This window comes from Tenrec ecaudatus, chromosome 1 (assembly GCF_050624435.1).
Source record: "Tenrec ecaudatus isolate mTenEca1 chromosome 1, mTenEca1.hap1, whole genome shotgun sequence".
NCBI classification, from domain to species: Eukaryota; Metazoa; Chordata; class Mammalia; order Afrosoricida; family Tenrecidae; genus Tenrec; species Tenrec ecaudatus.
In genome coordinates, this window is record NC_134530.1 from 72,302,594 (window position 1) to 72,322,954 (window position 20,361).

The 20,361-nt window shown below is 38.7% G+C and overlaps 1 protein-coding gene and 1 non-coding gene across 2 annotated transcripts in view; one reads left to right on the forward strand and one right to left on the reverse strand.

The window, feature by feature from the left end:
• CMPK1 (cytidine/uridine monophosphate kinase 1) overlaps positions 1 to 20,361 on the forward strand; it is a 34,661-nt gene that overhangs the window by 8,521 nt on the left and 5,779 nt on the right. The window contains exon 2 of the mRNA XM_075555811.1: positions 17,717 to 17,863. Within this exon, the coding sequence (XP_075411926.1) occupies positions 17,717 to 17,863 (147 nt within the window). The remainder of the gene's footprint in view (positions 1 to 17,716; positions 17,864 to 20,361) is intronic.
• LOC142438206 (U6 spliceosomal RNA) lies at positions 3,616 to 3,727 on the reverse strand. Its single transcript, XR_012782630.1, has one exon. It is a non-coding gene; the product is annotated as a U6 spliceosomal RNA (small nuclear RNA).

A 20,361-nucleotide genomic window follows, 5' to 3' on the forward strand; every position in this document is an offset into this window, starting at 1 on the left:
GTAGATCCTTGTAATCGGTTCCCTCTTTCCAACCCGCTCTCCCTCTACCCTCCCAGTATCGTCACTAACACCACTGGTCCTGAAGGTATCATCTGCCCTGGATTCCCTGTGCCTCCAGCTCCTATATGCACCAGTGTACATTCTCTGCTCTATGCAGACTTGCAAGGTAGAATTCAGATCATGACAGTGGAGAGGGGTGGGGGACAGGAAGCATTTAGGAACTGGGGGAAAGCTGTATTCTTCATCGGTGCTATACATCGCACCCTGACTGACTCATCTCCTCCCTTAGACCCCTCTGCAAGGGGATCTCCAGTGGCCGACAAATGGGCTTTGGGTCTCCACTCTGCACTTCCCACTTCATTCACTATGGTAAGATTTTTTTGTTCTGATGATGACTTATACCTGATCCCTTCAACACCTTGTGATCGCACAGGCTGGTGTGCTTCTTCCATGTGGGCTTTGTTGCTTCTGAGTAAGACCCCAGACGTTATCTCTTTTGATAGCCGGGCACCATCAGCTTTCTTTGCCACATTTGCTTATGCACCCGTTTGCCCTCAGCGATTGTATCATGGAGGTGTGCACCCAATGATATGAATTTTTGTTCTTTGATACCTGATAACTGATCCCTTCGGAGACCACCTGATCACACAGGCTGGTGTGTTCTTCCATGTGGGCTTTGTTGCTTCTGAGCTAGATGGCCGCTTGTTCACCTTCAAGCCTTTAAGACCCCAGACGCTGTATCTTTTTGATAACCGAGCACCATCAGCTTTCTTCACCACATTTGCTTATTCACCCTCTTTGTCTTCAGCGGTTGTGTCAGGAGGGTGAGCATCATAGAATGCCAATAGAAGAAAGTATTCTTTCATTGAGGGAGTACTTGAGTAGAGGCCCAATGTCCTTCCACCACCTTAATACTAAACCTATAAATATAGGCACATAGATCTATTTCCCCATCCTCATATGTAAATATATTTGCATATGTACATGTCTTTATCTAGAGTTCTATAAATGCCCTTTGCCTCCCAGGTCTTTTCTCTATTTCCCTTGACTTTTCTCTTGTCCCACTATCATGCTCTGTCTCCCCCTGGGTTTCAGCAGTACCCCTTTGTTAGATTACCCTTGATCATTCCCTACCAGGCCTGCCACACCCACCTCACCACCAATTTGTATCACTTGTTTTCCCTTGTCCCTGGGTTTATTAACACCACTTCCTTACCCCCCTACCTCCCCCTCTCCCATCCCCCCCCCCCGGAACTGTCAGTCCCATTGTTTTTCCTTCAGCTTGTTCATCCAGCCTGTCTTATTTAGACAGACCTGTGGAGATAATAACATGCACAAAAACAAGAAAGAGCAAAACCAAGCAACAATGTACAAGAAAACAACAACAAACCACTGACAAGGAACAAACCAAAGCACAACAAGATAGAAAAGCTTGTCGTTAGTTCAAGGATCATTTGTTGGCCTTTATGAGTGTTTTCTAGTCTAGTCTTTTGGGGTACCATGCCCTGGCCCCAAAGTCCACCTTCAGCATTCCCTGGGGACCTTGCCGCTCCATTCCCTTGATGTTTGGCAGTGGGTCTTATATAGGATATCAGCTTAAAGGCACATGAACCTGTAAGGGGAAGGGAAGTTCTTTGTGCCGTGGTTGCAAATTTCGGGCCAGGTGACGTTTTGTTAGTAAATCATGTTCCTAGGAAACAATGCTAGGGAGAGGGGGGCCGTGTTCTGTCCAGGGAGGTAAGCTCTGTGAACACTGAAGGCAGGTGCTTTGAAATTCAGCCAGGTCATTTGTCTTCTCTACAAGGGGCTGCCTTAGTCCAGACCAGCCCCAACCAGTTATTAGCTTCCCATTTTCCCCAACTTCCCCTATAGAGCGACCCTTCTTAAGGTATCTCTGGTGGACTCAAACCTCCAAACTTTAAAAAAAATTGAACATTCTTGCTTTGTTACATACTAAATGTAACCAAAGAGAAGTTTTAGTTTAAAAAAGTTTTCTTCATAAAGGAATATTGGTTAAACTAAAAATAAAACATATCTAAACAATCCTGATGTTTTATGTGAATAAGTGACCATGCATTAATTTTATGAATGAAATACTTTAGTCTTATAAGGATATTAATTTATTTCAAAGCAATTAATAAATACACTGCAATTCCAATCAAGTTCACAAATAACTTTTATAAGAAAAATTAATAAGCTTATTTTAAATTTAATTTAATATGTGCAATTGTATGATATCAAATGGGTTGTGGAAAAAGCAAAATAAGAGTAGTAGAATCATATTCTACTGCTTATAAAATATGTATTTCCCTTACTAACATAGTATATACTTGATCAGGTATAAAACATTTGATTGATGAGTGATCTAGAACTGGAACAGATCTCAATATATATGAAAATCTATAATAAAGGTCACATTAAAATAAGTCATAATAGTTTAATAAACCTCTAAACTTTCAGTTAGCAACCAACCTCTGTAATCTTATGTATCTGCTCAGGAACTCCATCCTCACTGAAGATCTCCCAAGTTACATAGATGTATAGGCAGGCTTTTACTGTGATAACTCCATCAGAAGTAGATTCTGATATAAACCAAGTCTTCCCCTTTTATTATTATTATTGCCTTTCATGATCAATGTTTTTATAAATCTGATATTTGCCTTTGGGGGTTGAAGATATTACATATAAACTTGCAAATATATTTTAACTGCATTTTTGATAAAGTGGGGGGAAAAATCGGTGGCGACTCCAATTATCTAGATTCTATGGGGCTGTGGTCAGACGTGGGGAATCTCCATGGGTTATCCCAAACCAAATGTCAGAGATTCCAGTGATGACGGCCCTATGTGAGGGATGGTGGCTGGCTGGCTATTAAAATCTCCCATTTGTCTGCAGTGACTTAGTCTGGCCCCAGACGGCATGGGGTGGTAGTGGGACAACACAAGGTTGCTGGCAGACAGAACAGGCCAGGGCCCAAAAGCACATTGGGGGAGGAGGGAAAGATAAGGGGTTTATGTGGACCTGCAGGGCCAGGATGGATACAGGACAAGCAGGGCTCCATCCAGGGCGGGTGCTCGGAGGTTGTGGGTAGGTCTGCTACACTACACACATACCAAGACGTGGGGGTGTCTGACAGGCAGTCAGTGACACAAGTGTTTGAAGACAGGGTATAATCCTCATACTCCTGTATAATGCCAGTTTCATGTAACTACCCAGTCTTTGCAACCTAACCATATTGTTAAGTGAGGACTGGGTACACACAAATCATAAAAATTGAACATAAGATGCAGAAGAGTTGGATGAGTTGATATTTTGTCAGCTGTAGTAATAACTCCACTTGGAAGACTCTGTTGATCATTGCTGGGAATGAGGATGGTGTTTCTAGTCAGAAAATTAGTGAAAGTTGCCTGTATGATTCTGTTCTATTTTTTCTCTATTTTGTGGTAGTGACCTTCTGTTCTCCAAATCTACCCATTAACTTTAGCAAAGTGATTAGTGGTTTGGACCCATGTTCTTTAGCAACTGGAGCCCCTGATTTAATTTAGAAAAAAATCAAGACAATCTGTCACTGTAAAACATTTTTTGTATTATAGTTTTTATTTCTTTTTTTAAACTATAATTTTTTTATGGACCGCTTCATGAATTTGTGTGTCATCCTTGTGCAGAGGCCATGCTAATCTTCTCTGTATCGTTCCAATTTTAGCACATATGTTGCCGAAGCAAACATACTATAAATAATTTTATTGGGGCTCTTAAAACAATCCATATATCAATTGTACCAAGCACATCTGTACATGTTGCCATCATCATTTTCAAAACATTTTCTTTCTACTTGAGCCCTAGGTATGAGCTCCTCTTTTTTGCCTCCCTCCCCCCTCCCCCCTTTGTGACCCCTTGATAAATTATAAATTACTATTATTTTCATGTCTTACACCATCCACTGTCTCCCTTCACCCACATTTCTGTTGTTCATCTTCCTGGGGGAGGGGAATGGAGGGTTTATACGATGATCACTTTCTTCCCCCACCTTTCCCCACCCTCGCTGCTCCTGAGGGGTTTATCTGTCCTAGACTTAGTGGTGAGAGTTTGTTTTTTAATTATTTTACTGGGGGCTCGTACAACTCTTATCACAATCCAGACATCCCTCCATTATGTGTCACGCACATTTGTACATTTATTGCCCTCATCCTCAAAAAATTTGCTATCTATTTGAGCCCTTGGTATCATCAGCTCCTCATTATTCCCCTCCCTCGCTGCACCCCTCTCTCAGGAACCCATGATAATTTATAAATTATTATTATTTTGTCATATCTTAAGTCTCTCTCCACCCACTTTTCTGTTGTCCATCCCCCAGGGAGGAGGTTATATGTAGATCCTTGTAATTGGTTCCCTGTAAAAAATTTTTTGATAACCTTTTTCATCACTCTTCTTCCTTTCTTTCTTCAGCATTTTCTTCTTCAAAAATTTAAATAGTGATTTGCCAGCTTCTATTTGTAATTCACATTGATGATAATCAAATTCTGAATTCAGTATTCTTGTCATATAGATTATTATTAGTCTTTATGAGCATTAGAGGAGATAAACTATCTTCTGTCATATTATCCTGATCAGATGCTGGAAGCATGTTCACATAGCTCAACATTTTTTCCTATAATCTCTGCATGCATTTCCCCATTGCATCCTCCCGGAAAAATGCAGTGTCTCAGGTACTTAAAAACTACATGTGTGTGGTTCAGAGTAACTTTTAATGTGTTGTTAGCTGGGGACTCTCTGTTTAGTGTGAATTCTAGTCTTTCTCTGGCCCTCTAGTAGTGGGGCACTGAGACAAGTCAGAGAGGGGATAATCTTCTCTTGTCTTGACCTGATGACGTTCATTCTTGCGACCTTAAAGCTAATACTTTGAGTTTAGTGAACAAGAAAATGTATTTGTTCTAGCATTTCAGTTAACAAATCCAGCATTTAACCTGACAAATCAAGAACGTTTTCACAGACGAAACATGTGATAAGCACATTTAGACCTAATAGATAACAGATGTGTCTGACATATTGTTTGCTGACCAACAGTTTTATGCTGCTTTGTAAGAAAAGTTAACAAACATCACTTTGTTAAAGTAAAAAGTTCCAATTGTTACCTACTGTCCTGAGAAAGTTTGAGAGACTGGGTTTCATAAAACATATATTCATTCTTTATCTGTTTTGTGTCAGTCTTCAGCCCAGGGGTTGGTTCCAATCACCATTAGGATACAACCCATATCAATAGGCAATTAAATATGCCTAACGTGGGCCACATAAGAGACTGCTTACCTGCCACTTTGTGTTTGTGTTTTCCACCATACACTGGAAGTCCCTGACATAAGACTGGACTCCATTCTGACAATTCCACTCTGTCATAAGTCAGCTCTGATGTAAGTTGAAGCCTCACTCCTCCCCCTGTTTTTATTATTATTACTTTCATTTATTGGTATCTATAAATATGATCTCTGTGTCTTTGGAGGTTGGCAGCATTACATCTGAGAATGATAACCTCAGGAAACTACATGTTACAACATTGAATGCAATGCATATTACTAATGATAACGATTCCCAAAACAGCAATATCACTGGATTGTCACAAGTGCAGTTCCTTGTAACTTGAATATGTTGTAAGTTGGACAACCTATGTTAGTTATTGATATTTACCATGAGAAAGTATTGTGATTAATTCTATCCATAGGTGTTACTTTTATCAATCTATATGATTTATGGAGATAATAACATGAATTTCTCTTTTCTTGGTGTTTACAGGGAAGAGACAGACAGCTGAGAAAGTGTTTTAATTATGTAATTGGAAATAGACCTAATGGCCAATTTTGGTTTTTAAATAGTTGGATATTTTCTTTGCTGCTTATTTATTTAATGATTAGTGAGTGAGATGAGAGGAAAGTGGAACTAGAAAAGGCTTCAGAAGTAGAGAAAGGTCGTAATAAGAGAAAGTTGGTCAGAATCTGACTGAGTGAAGGTGGTCAAAATATGACAGGCTTCAAAGGGCTTAAGTGGAGAGCAAATGCTTTGAAAATTATGAGGGCAACAAAAAAAAAGAAAATGATGAGGGCAATGAATGTACAGATGTGCTTTACACAATTGATGTATGTATGTATTTTGATAAGAGTTGTATGAGCCCCTAATAAAACGTTTAAAACATATGAGAGGCTTTAAAAATTGGTGGAATACAGGATACAACAAAATGATAAAGGGTATCAACTTCAGAATCTTTACTTTGTATCAGTTGATTCTGTTGCTGGAAAGGAATAATAGCTTGAAGGCTAAAGCACTAGACTGCTAACCACAAGGTCAGTGGTTCAAACCCACTAGTCACTCTGAGGGAGAATAGACAGGTCGTGTGTTCCTGTAAAGATTTATAGCCTAAGAAGCCGTATGTAGGGTTTAATCAAAGGTGGAGAGTGGGTGGTCTTACCAGCTCTAAAATATGTCATACCTATACCTGAAGGCTTCAGTGTTAGATGGCATCTTGATTAATACAGTCACTCACAAATACAAATTATTCACTCTATATGGCTACATAGGCCCTCTTTGCTATTCTATACTACGTGAATGGGAGCATCAAGAAAGAGAATTGTGTTTAATAAAATCTCTTTTGTAATTTTTGTTTACCTAGAATTTAAAGGTGGTAGCAAGAACTTGTAAAGGCAAGGAAAACAAATGGCTGCTTGAAATAAAACAATGGTGTATATGTATAGATTTAATTTAAAAATGAACTATTATGACTGACTTTTACAGTATAGCATAATATTACAAAGAATGTAGGCTTTGAGGTCAGACACTGGTTTGACTTCTAGGAAGTCTGATGCTGTATTTTCATATGTTAAAATGATAATGCCAATTCTACTAGGTTGTACAGATTAATTAGGTAGAGATTTAATCTGATTTAAACATTAAAGACCTAATTTAAAGATTAAATGAGATGTTCTCCGTACAATGTGTAGCATAATTACATGGTCATATTTTACACAGTAAAATACAACTTTATTTTTAAAATCCTGCTGTATTTTTTCTTATTCTTTTGAATAATAAAGATCTTTATATTTAGGGAAAGTGTTTGGCATTAACTTAGACTTCAGTGCTAGAAGGGTGTTATTGTTACCTAGTGCTGTCATCACAACTAAAACACCACAAGTGAGTTGCTTTAATGAATAAGACCTTATTGTCAGTTTTAGAGGCTGAAAGTCTAAATCAGGACATTGGTCCCCCTGTCGTAGTGCTTTTCTGCTAGTCGAAATATCTTGATCTGTGCGTCCTTTGTGTGTGCGCACATGCTCAATCTTGCATGTCTAGTCTTAGATTTTTATGTGACACTATTGAGAGGGGATTAGGTTTAGGATTGGTTGTACACTGGTATGACTTCATTAGTACAGCAGAAGAAAACCCCTATTTCTAAGCAGTCTTTATTTACAGATAGATGGAATAGGACAGCATAACTTTTTTGAGCACACTAGTTAATCTGTAACAAATTGGGAAATAGATTTAAGGAAAAATTGATAGTATAATAGATGCTAGTTATATTCAAAGCAGCCGAATAGATTCCAAATGAGGCTAATGGCCTAATAAACTGATAAGTATCACGAGCTAATACTATATACACTGTGCTATTATTAGACACTCTGGTGGTACAAAAGGTTAATGAGCATGACTGCTAAGCAAAACATTCTAGTTCACCCAGAGGCCTCTGGGAAGAAAGGTCTGGTGAGCTACTTAAGAAAATTCTGCCTTTGGAAACTCTGTGAAGTGCAGTGAAGCCCTGACACATGCGGTCGCCATAAGTCAGAATGGACTGGATAGCACCAGGTGGAAGGCTGAAGGTGCATCTCATTGTGCTTTACTTTTGGGTTTCCCCGGGAACTAATGCTGCTGAGCATCTTTTTATGTAATTGCTGGGCAGCTATGTACCTTCTTTGGAGAAATAGTTGTTTACATCATTTTGTCTCCCCGACTCCTCTTCTTTTTTTCCCCCGCTGAACAATGTTTTTAAAATAGTTTTTGTCCTGTTTTTAAATGGCTGTCTTTTAAATTATTGTTTATATATTCTACATCTTGATACATGCTTTATCCAGATGAGATATGCAAATATTGAAACTTTTAATGAAGTCTTATATCTTGCCCATTATAATGTATAGTATACTTTCTATTACTTATCATGCAGGAACTAAAAGACTACATCTAAAATTGCAAAAAAGACATAATTGGAAATGATCTGTATTGTGCCTGAGGCAGAGACTTGGCGGTAGAAGAAAAGGGTAGGGGGTCAGCAGTAGATGGGAAGGAAGGGTGAGGATACTCATTACTTACTTGACCCATGCAGGCACATAATTGGGTTGAAGTGACAAGTCAGACTAGGAGGGTGGGAGAAATTGTAGGCTCTGCAAATGGTTTCCAGAGCTCTTCAGTTGCTTAGTCATAGTAAGAGAGCAGTTTTTTCATAAGCTTGCTACATTTTAGGGCATAATTCCCTCATACAAAGAAATGGTCTTTCACTAGAATCAGAAGCCATTAATATTTTTTTCTAGATTATATAAGTGAATACTGTTATTTCTTGTCAATACTGTATCCCAGGCTATGTTGGAATTTGATGGCTATCATAAAAAAAAAACATATATTCCTAGGCCAGCTTTAATTTTAGATGGAACAGGATGTAAACGTGAAAGAAAGTTTTATATCAGAAATTTTAAAAAGTACTGCTTTTGAAAACCAAATAATGATTTTGCTTCCACTTTCTTCAATTTGCACGGGCTTTGGGACTAAAATGGAAGGACTTCTTAGCTGTCTAAGCCATGATCACTATTCGCTAAAAGTTAATTGAGCGAGGTTGCTTGTACAGTTTCACTCTAAAAGCTGATCGCTGGGGAGACTAGGCGTGTGGGACTTTGCCTCTGCCATGGAGGTGGCATTTGCAGAACATCTTGCTTATATTTTTAACTTTATTATGTGGATTAGGACTTCATTCAAATATGTTTCCTCTTAAATGCTTGCTTGCTGTGCCTTTTGGGTCTTCTCAAACTGAGGATCTCTACATTTCCATCTGTTTCTAGACTGTAAAACTGGACTGTTTTCTGTCTCCTTCTATGACTCTTGACTTCGCGCCCATGCAGTGTTTCTGCATTACTCTATTATGATTTTCTTTCTCCTTTGTTTGAGGAATGGATTTCTTTCCAGAGAAATTTTTATCTAAACACTTGAAGTGATTTTATTCATTTAAACATCTCACCAATATCTGTCTTCAAAGCTGCTGTTTTGTATATATAGCAATTTAGTTTTAAATTTTAAGTAAGTTTATAGTATGTTGTAGGTACGGTTTCTCTTTTTCCTTCAAATCAGATGGTGTTTTTTTGTATTTGGATTCTTATGCTCACTTAATGAGAGGATACTTTGAATTTCATTTTGCCCTGTTCGTAGGATTTGCTATTAATACAACATATAAAACATCAATTTTGCCATGAGGTAATTTCCTTTTTAAAATGTGTGGTTACCTATGCATGTAGATGCTTTAACAAATTATATATATGCTTGTGTGTGTACATTATAAAAAATTAAATACATTTGAAAGTACCTAGAGCACAAATGGAAAGGTCACCTTAATCATCCTTGTCCTATTCCCCTGCATACTCACTTAAAATCATTTAGAAGCCTTTCAGGTTCTGTTTTAGAGTTTTTATACACATACTTAATACACGTATCCACCTATGCATGTGTGCATACACACATACTTGTTACTTATTTTGTGACTTGCATGTTTTGTTTAAGTGTATGTTAGACAGATTTCTATATAAAAACATAGCTAGCTACTTCTACTTTAGCTATACAACATTGTATTTATGAATATGTGCTAATTTAACCATACATGTATTGGTGGACATTTAGATTTGTTGTTTACAAATTACGCTATAGTGAGCATTCATGTACATGTGTGGCTTTATGCAGATATGTAACCATTTCAGTAGCGTTCTAAGTCAAAGGGTATGCAAACTTAAAATTTGATAGATTCTGCCAAATTGCCCTCTAAAAAGGCTGACCCAATTTACACTCCGACATCATTTAAGGGTCTCTCCCACATCTGTGTCATTGCTGGATGTAATCGTTTCTATTTTTCAATCCAGTGGGTAGAAAATGGAATCACATAGTTTAATTTGCATTTGCATTTTCTTGATGACTAGGTGAGGTTGAGCATCTGTTATTTTTTCTCTTTTTTGAAAGTGTTCTTACCCTTTGACTCGTTTTCTTTTAGGCTGTTTTCTTTATTTATTAGTAGGTTCTCTTTATCAAAACAAAACAACTCAACTCATTGTCATTGGTAGCCTCTGACTCATAGCATCCCTGCAGGACAGGGTAGAACTGCCCTTGTGGGTGACTGAGACATTAACTCGTGAAGGGAGTAGAAAGCCTCATCTTTCTTCTGTGCCGCAGCTGGTGCGTTCAGATTGCTGACCTTGTGGGTTGCAGTCCAACTTGTCCTGCACTACCACCAGGGTATATTATTCTGTCATCTTTTCATACTAGAACTTTTCTTCCAGGCTGTTGCTTGTCATTTGATTATATTTTTGATGTTTTTCATGTTCAGAATATTTTATTATTTATGTGGCAAAACAAATTTTGCTGTCTTTGGTATTAATTTAGTAATACCTTTCCCAATCTCAAAACTGAAAATACAATTCTTTATTTTCTTCCTGTACTACCATAGGGGCTTTTGTATTTTTTTAGATGCTTAATTCAACTGGAATTTAGATTTGTGTATGGTATGAGACAGGGGTCTATTTTTTTCCCATATGGGTAGATAGTGGCACAAATAACATTTATTTATCTTTTCTCCATTGATTTTCAAATTCTGTTAGCACAGACTGAATTTCCAGTAGGTGGGTGAGTCAGCTGTTATATGTGAGTCTGTTTCTGGAACCGAAAGTGTTCCATTAGTTTGTCTAGTTTTGTGTGCAGTGATTTAAATATAATCACTGTATCATATTTGTGCCATTGGGTAAGATAAATTCCCATTTGTAATTAATATTTTAAGTTTTGGCCATTTACTCACATTTACTCTTCCTGATGAATCAGTTTACCAGATTTTATTTTTTAAAAAGAAAAAAACTAATCCCAGTTGAATTTTGATAGAGGTTACAATAAAGTTATTGATTGGTTTTTATAAAATTTAGATTTACAGTATTAAGGCCTTTCTAATATTCATTATGTTTCTTAGTTAAAATAGTTTTAATTTTTCTATGTAATTCTTGTGCATTTAATTTTAAAATTAGCTTAAATGTAAGTTTCTATTACTACTTTGAGTAGAATTTATACATATATTTTAATTAGTCACTACTTGTGTGTTAGGAAGCCATTGATCTTTATTTCTAAGAAGATGGGAAGAGAAATAAATTATTGTTCTCAATAATATTTATATGTTCAAACACATTTGTGATACTGCTTTTTGAGAGTCCTGGTGATGTAGTCAGTACATGTTGGGCTACAACCCATAAGGTTAGTAGTTTGAAACCACCAGCCACTCTGAGGGAGAAAGATGAGAATTTCCGCTCCTATAAAAAGTTACAGTCTCAGAAACCCACAGGGGCATTCTCCCCTTTCCTGTAGGGTTACTAAGAATTGGAATTGACTCGATGGCAGTGAGTTTGGTTTTGGTTTGGAAGTTTGTGATATTTGCATAGTGAGTTGGTTTTATGGTTTTTTATGTATCATACCGTTCTTTGACTTTGCTCCTTTATACACAGTTCATTTGATGTCGAGCCAATTTGATATTTTTGTTTCTTTATTGGTGTGTAATTTGTAGTTTAGAGTTTGATTTTTTGGACTCTGCTCTAGGAGTAACCTGTATGAGTTGATCCTTTGGCGTGCTTTTGCAGGTCTTTAATATATATAATCCAGGTGTCTAGTGCTAACAGCCAATCATGATATCTTGTTATTGTAAGAATATAAGTAGTGTAGTATTTCTAGTTTATAAACAAAGAAAACAAGATAGAAAAAAGGCTAAATGCGTCCCCTAGAATCATACGGGATTTTAACAGCTTAGTTAAGACCTTTCTTCTACTTCCTAGTCATGCACCGAGTATCTGACTTCGTGCGAGGTTCTATTGTTCTTGTGATCCTTTTGAACTCTGTGTGTCTAAATGGGTCCTGAAGCCTCTGTACCTGTCCATTAATGGTGAAAGTTTTCACATTACAGCCTCTGGGAGCCTGGAATGTCTGGTAGTTTCTGGGACTGACCTTCTCTGACTATTTTCCATCTACTTTTTAAGAAGGGAATGCAGATCGATTTAGACAACTGAGTTGAATTAAGAAAAAGAAAAATATATATACCTTTGAAATGGCCCACTGTGGAATGAAATTAGAGTTGAAAATTCCAATTCACAGTTGCTGTAGGGGCGCTGGGCTATGTAAATCAGATACCACAGTGCTCCCTTATCTGGAGCAGCCTGCGGTGAACTGTTAGGGGAGCAGTCTCACCTCAGACAGACAAGGAAGCAGTCTGTTCAGTGACTTCTAGTCCAGTCTTTCTTTTTTTAATTTATTGTCCTGTCTTCTTAATGCTGTCTTTGAAGAATCAACTGCTCCAAGTACCCAGTGCTGGCAAAGACTTTTAATTCCTTAGGAAAGTTTTTTGCAAATATAAGTTGCCTTTATTTGTCATAATCGAGCTCCAGTCACTTTATAGGTACCAGCTACTATTCCATCCCTTTTTAAATGTAGCTTGCCTACCTCTCCCTGATCAGCACACTGCCTGTGATTTTGCAGACACTCCCGGTTTACAGATTTAAAATAGGAAAGTTCTGAGGATTGCTTAAATTAAGGTTTTCTTGCGTGAAGAGCTAAGCAGCAAGGACAATGAAATGGTGCTGTAGCTGTCTTCCCTTGAATGGATTATATCCCTCTTCTTTTTTTCCTTTGCACAGTGTAAGCCTTTAAAATATCACTCTGTAATTAGAGAAAGAAGGAATCTCTGTTAAAGCTTCTTCTTTAAGAAGACTTAGCTTAATTGTGACTCCTATCCTTTGTAGTTAATAGGTAAATTTGCAGTTAGATCATATGGCCAGATGCAGTGTATGCATTTAGAAATATAGTAAGGGCAGACTGAACACGATCGGAAATCCTCTAGCAATTTAAGTCAAATGTTACACAAAGTTCTCTTACTGGATAATAGACTTTTTGTTAATGATAATCTTTCTTTAATGATGATTGTAGGAAAACCTCCCCCTGCCATTTTGTGGGTGGACTTGGAAAGAACCCTTTAGAGTCAGCTGCTGTGGCACTGCCCACAGTCACCGTACTGTTGTACTTAGAATTCAAAGGTAAATTCCCCTGGACAGGTAGGGATCCTCCTTGGGAAGCCCTTCTCACACGTCTTATTTAGATCAGTTAGATTTGTGATGTCTTTGTAACACATTTGAGCCCTGGGTTTACCCATTGGGCTACAATCTGCAAGGTTGGTAGTTTGAAACCACCAAGCTGGTCAGTGGAAGAAAGATGAGACTTTGTACTCTGGTAAACCGTTACAGTCTCTGAAACTCACGGGGGCAGTTCTGCTCTGACCTATAAGGTCGCTGGGAGTCAGCCTGGACTCCATGGCTGTGAGTGAGTGAGTGAGTGAGTGAGTGAGTGAGTATAACAAAGGCTATCCAGAGCACACAGGGTGTAATTGGGATGCTGGGGTCCCAAACCATGCTGTTTGCAATCCAAACATAGTCCCTGCTGCAGTTCTGGTGTTGAGAGAATGTAACCAACATCTAGGTTTTGAAGTTCATTGCTATTTTAGTGCTCAGTGCTTCATAATTGTGTCAGTTAGCTAAAGAACACCCAGTATTTTTCAACCACGTATACAAGTCTGTATCCGGAGCTCTGTTCTCACTGTAACGTGAGCTCAGGAGTGATCCAGTGGCGCTTTCTGAATGCACATCTGCCACCTGCATCTCTCCCTGCCTCCAAGGACTTGCTGGTTGTGTGTCTTCTGTAGTCTGGATACTGTTTATTATTATTGTTTTGTTTCATTTTTTACTTATTTGCTGTTGTTATCCATATGGGAAGATGAGCCAAGCACATCCCTTGAATTTAGAAGGAGGAAAATGCTAAAATGTAAGTGCTATGTTAATCAAGATTGTCTTTGATTTGATGCCATAGATGGTCAACATTTGCCTACTTGTAGTAAAATAGAGGCTCATTCTGAATTTAGGAAGAACATGGTGCTTTTCTCCCCATCCAGTTCTTACTGTGTGATTTGTGAAGGTCATTGAGTTGTGTGTTGTAAACTTCTTAGGGAGAAAGTGAAAGTAAAACTTTGAGACAGTTACTCTAAAGGAATTGAGTTTATACTTTTGTCATTAGAAAAACTACTGGTAATTATAGTTACTGTAGTTTATAGTATTTATAATCTGCTGTGGTTTTGAATGTTGCTTTAAGACTGTAGTTAGTGACCTATTAAGTTTTAATTGCTAGGAACTTACAGAGAATGTAAAAAAGTTTTGATTAAGACTGGAAAAATAGCATTCTTTCCTCAAATTTGGCATCAGTCACTACTTAATGGCAGTAGAATGCTTTGAACACATTAAATGCTCTTTAAAGTGTAGTAATTATTAAATACCATAATAACTAGTGTGTAAATAGCAGTTGTTATTTTTTGTCATTGAAACTGTGGTGAGAGGAAATTTCGGCAAAATCCTCCTGGAAATAAACATGCAGTATAAAAATATAACTGGTAAACAGATGATATTAAAACATGGAATATAATGAGAAATAAAAGAAACACGATATGATCATACTTAAACTCTTGGTTTCCTTGGATTTTGTGGGTAAGATGATTTTCTCTTCCTGACAAATTGTGTAATTGTTTTATAAAATATCAATTGTATGCCTCCATGGTTTATAACTGAGGAGCGTTGGAGTGTTTACATGTTGGACTAGAGTGCACAAGATTGGCAGTTCAAAACCACCAGCTGCTTGCTTCATGAGAGAAAAACAGGGCTTTCTACTCTACTGCAGGGTTACCATCTCAGAAATTCACAGGGGCAGTTCTGTAGGCAGTCTGGCAGGGTTGTGACGAGTCACCATTGACATGACGGCAATGAGTTTGATTTTTTTTTTTTAGATAGTTTATAACTACTTTTAAAAATTAAAAGTACATAAACTTGCTAAATTTTATATAAATTTATATTTAAACTTGTTAAAATGCTAAAACTCCATTTTAATGCAATTTAAAGCTTGCTAATTTGAGCTCTATATCTGTTAGCAAACAAATAGCATATACACTAATTTCTAAATTACTAGCTAGGCTTCCAAGTATATATGTTATTCATACAGCAGAGTGTTACAATCTGTATTGTTGGTATTTCACTATGAGCGTTTGTTTGCCATTTAGTACTGTTTGTTTCAGCATTTATTCATATTACCATATTCTATAATCACTAGACCAGATTAGAGCGTCAGGCAAGCATAGACTACCAACCAAGAGCCAAGATAAACAGTGGGAAAATGAAGCTGCTATGAAATTTTGTGGACAGTAGCTGCAAAATGATTTTTAAAAACTTATCAGATGTGGAAAAGTAGGAATGGTAAGATTGCTTTTTCTACACGGTCTTGTAACTCCTCCCAAGTGATTGGGTGCAACTATGCAAAACTAGGACCCGTGGCCCACCAAGGGGATTGGAAGCTTTACTAATAATGTGGCATCCTTGTAGGGGTGAGGTCATGCAAATGAAGTTACAGAATTATAATGAAAGGATTGACTTCAAATGAGCCATCCTGGAGGTGGGAAGGGGGACTTCACTACGACGAAGAAAGAAGAGCCAGGATGGAGTGTATACTTGAGACCTGAGAACCCTGGGCTGAACCCTCCTTGACCCAGGTATACATAGTGAGAGAACTGCAATCCAGAAGATGGCTCAAGGTGGTGAGAAGCAATGGCAGAGAAATAGCAGCAGCATAGTCAGCAGACTGGTGCAAGATGGCATAGTAAGCTTGACAGTCCTTGGAGTAAGGTGGCTACCATGGGGGTGCCAACCCATGGAGGAAGAGAGTGTCTTCAGATAGGAGACTTGCTGGTGGAATGGGAGGGGTGCCTCCTGGCACTTAATAGCAGATCTATAAGAACTTTGTAACATTTGCCTGAGCGGGGCAGAAGCTAGTCTGTGGAGCAAGTCAAGAGACTTACTGGTGTGCACAGCTGAGAAGCTATCTGTACCTGAGAACTGTATCCTGAGACAGTCCTGATCCTGAATTGTAACTTGCTCCTTCCTTAGTGAACAGTATAACTCACAGTATGGTGTGTAAGTTCTGTGTGACTATCGCAACACCTATTCAGATCCCTTATAAACAGAGAAGGGGATGGCTGGTGTCAGAATCGCTAAGAAGGTCCCTCCTCAGTGCGCTCAGCCTTGGGTTGCTAATGCTGAGTCTCCAGCGCCCGATGGATGCTATTTTTTTTAGAGTAGGTCCTACCTCATTTAAAAAGCCATTTCTTGTCCCTGGCTTTCAAAGTTTGCTTATTGGGTGAACAGAGTAGCAATTTATAAATGATGTGAAAATAAACATAAACTCTCTTGTACTTATTTCCATTCTAGTGATTAGAAAAAAGTATCAAAATTAAATACTTTCAATCATTTCTTCTAGTGGCGAGGAAGCAGCTAAGAGAGACAGGGATGTTTATTCTCATCAAACTTTATACAATTTTAGTCAGCACATAGCTGTATTTTCCTTTGCTGATTACTTAACTGTTACTCTTTGGAAGCAATAAAAGCCACTTAAAGAATTAGTCAGTAGTGATAAAATTTAGAATTTTTTTGCCTTGAATTTTATAGCTAGATTTTATTTTTGTCTTAAATAGACCTTATTTTTTAGATCAATTTTAGTTTTCTAGAAAAACTGCAGAAAGTACAAGCCAAACCCCAAACCAAACCCAATGCCACTGAGTTGATTCCGTCTTGTAATGACCCTATATACAGCTTCCAAGAGTATGAATCTTTACAGAAGCAGACCGCCTCCTTGTATAGTGAGCTGCTCATTATGTATCAAATTCTCAATCCATCTTGAATAGTTCAGCAAGTTTGAGGGTGATCTCCTGGTATGTAAGGAGCCCTGGTAGTGGTAGTCAGTAAGCTTTGGGCTGCTGACCAAAAGGTTGGGGCCTCAAACCCATTGGCCGCAGGAGGAAGGTGAGGCTGTCTGCTTAAGTAAAAATTTACAGCTCTGCAAACCCTCTGCACGGTTAGGAAATGTCTGGCCCACAGGGCGTATAAGGCCTGCAAAATCACTAATTCCAGGTAATGTCACATGCCTCACCAGAGAGAAATAGGTCCAACCATCACTTTAAGGGTGAGTTAGTTACATGTTTGACTAGTGCAGCCTGAGAATGATGTCATACATACCTGCATGGCGTCGGCAGTAAAAAGATTCCCTTCCCTTGCTCTATAGGGGTATTAGTGGAAACTGACTCGTCATGATTTTGGGTTTATGGTGTATAAACATCAAAACTACTTACACGCTATGTAAATTAAAGATATTTGTTAAGCAAAATGTGTGAAATCTCTCTTACATTTATTATTTAGTTAGCATACAGATAAACATGCTTATTGTGTAAACATAGAATATGCAAATTAGCAAAGGATGAAAATCACTAATCCTATTACCGGCTTGGTTGTATTCTGGTTTAGATTTTCCCTCATTGTCTCTCTTTCAGAAATATGGCTACACACACCTTTCTGCAGGAGAACTTCTTCGAGATGAAAGAAGGAACCCAGATTCCCAGTATGGTGAACTCATTGAAAAGTGCATCAGAGAAGGAAAGATTGTGCCAGTTGAGATAACCATCAGCTTGTTAAAAAGGGTAAGGAGTGTGAGTGGTGACCAGTTAAACCAGCAAGAAGACAGAATTATGTCTACCTTTTGTTTAAGTAAGGAAAAAATCAGGGGATTGAATTTCTCCCTTGTAGAAGGAAGTCATGCCATTTGAGAATGGTAAAACAGAAAATCCTGTTCCCACTTGGGCATAAATGCTATTCTTGAGTAGTCGCAAGAACACTGCTGTGGATGAGGTAGGGCTCAGTGTGACATCCACGTATGTGTGCACACTTGACTCTTCCTTTCCAGCATCAAGACATGCATGGCGATTGTTTTTACTCCCCCGCCCCCACCACACGGCCTCCTTTTAGTTTTCTTGTATGCCTTTTCTCCTTTTCCTTTCAAACCTTGGGGCCCACCCGCTGTTGAACTTTTTCGGTCTGCATGCCTGCGTTTCCAGTGTCGGTCTTGCCGCTTTATCTTGAGTCCTAAGATGAATAGGGATGTCCTTTCCACAGCACAAGTCTCTCGCGTTGACTCGACAACTTTCCCCTGTAGATTCTGAAGACCACAGTGATTGGAAGGTATTTTCTTTCTTTTTACAAAAATGTATTTATTATTAATGGGGAGTTATTCCATGTACAATTGCTACCACAATCAGGTTCCAAACATTCTTTTTCTTCCTGAGAAGGTATTTTCGTACAGAAGAAGTGTTGAAGGAGAAAAGCAAGACTGGGAACAAGAACTAGCTAAAGCCTGATGAGAAAGAGATAAATGAGAGTAAATGAAAAAGTATTGCTACAAAATTATAGGAACTTATTAAAAATATCACAATATGAAGTTAACTGTCTTTGCATACAGTCTCCATCTAAGTCCATTCACTTCTGAAAGAGGTGTTTTAGCCCTCGTGTCATCAAGGTCAGCAGTTTGAACTCACCAGCCACTTTGCCAGAGAAAAATAAGGCAGCCTAGGAAGCCCACAGGGGCGTTCTGCTCTGTCCCATAGGGTCACTATGTGTTGGCATCAACTACTTGACAGTTGGTTGGGGTAATCCTTCCCCAGAGCATTCTGTGCCCTCTGATTTACATTCTATGACCTCATCAAAGGACTCAAGTCTTGTTCCTTTTAAATATTCTTTGAGTCGTGAAAACAAAAGGAAGTCAGAAAGGGTCGAGAAGAGACTGTAGGGTGGATAGGGTAAACTTTCCCAATGGAATTCTCCCGGGGGAGCCCTGGCAATCCCTGAAGGATAAGTAGGTGCATTGCTGTCATGGCACTGCTTTCTGTCAGGGGAATCCAGCCCCTAACACATCATTACGGGTCCAGTAGGTGCAATTGTACAGCGATAAGTAAAGATCATAGTAAAGTTATAGAGAGCATGAGAGATAGAAGTATTGAAATAAATGGAGTCAGACACGATTCATGGTAGCATGCTCACCTCTGCTCCACTTGATGGTCCACGTGGAGGGAGAGAGAGAGAGATCTTTAATGCCAGCCCAGGCTTTTTATATTCTCTGGGGACGTGCAAGCCCCCTAATTATAGGTGAGGACATATGTCACTGGAAGGGGCTGTCCTATAGGTATACAGTAATGAGAGAGGGGTGGTCTAGGAACATCCACGCAGTAGGAAGGGGAGGGATTGAGGTTATACATGTGACAAGATGGGCAGATCCTAGGTTTAGGATGGCGGCTTAATTTTGACCTATTCCCTAGATCTCCATAAGAACCATTTTCAGTATGGTGTAAACCCCACCTACTGGAACCAAATAGATGACTGCAGGCCTCCATTGTCTTTAACAGCAGGGAGTGGGGCCTCCCCTATAGTCTGGCAACTGATCGCCCTCTGGGATGATGTCTGTGAGCATCTGACCTCCCCCCACAGCTTTCCTGACCTGTTTCTCTCCAGTACAGTTTTCTGTCTTCAAACAGTGTTCAGAATAAGCCCCTGTGATCCTCCTGTGAACTTCTGAGCTGACGTCTCTGCTTTTCATTTAACTGGCCCAGCTGATCTTTTCAGAAGTCACTGTTTGGAATGGATTCTTTTTTTTTAACGTTTTATTAGGGGCTCATACAACTCTTATCACAATCCATACATACAGCAATTGTGTAAAGCACATTTGTACATTCATTGTCCTCATCATTTTCAAAGCATTTGCTCTCCACTTAAGCCCTTGGCATCAGGTCCTCTTTTTTTTATTCCCCTCCCTCTCCACTCTCCCCTGGATTGGATTCTTTGAAGACACTTTAGCAAGACCCCGACAGATGTATTACGGAGACTACTTGTCTGCAGCCATCCAGGAATCATTAAGACATGTTTAAACATGGTTTGTTTGAGATAGATTCATGCATGTATGAGCTGGAGCCCTAGTAAGATTTTTGGCTTAGCCTTGTGTAAGCACCTAGACTTGACTATGAACACTTGACTGTTCCTTCCCAATTTTCAGACAATGATTCTCTTATAACTTTTCCATCTCCCCCACCCCCATCCTCTTTTCACTTCAAACCAGAGCCATGTAAAGATGAAGAAACAACTCTCTCCCAAG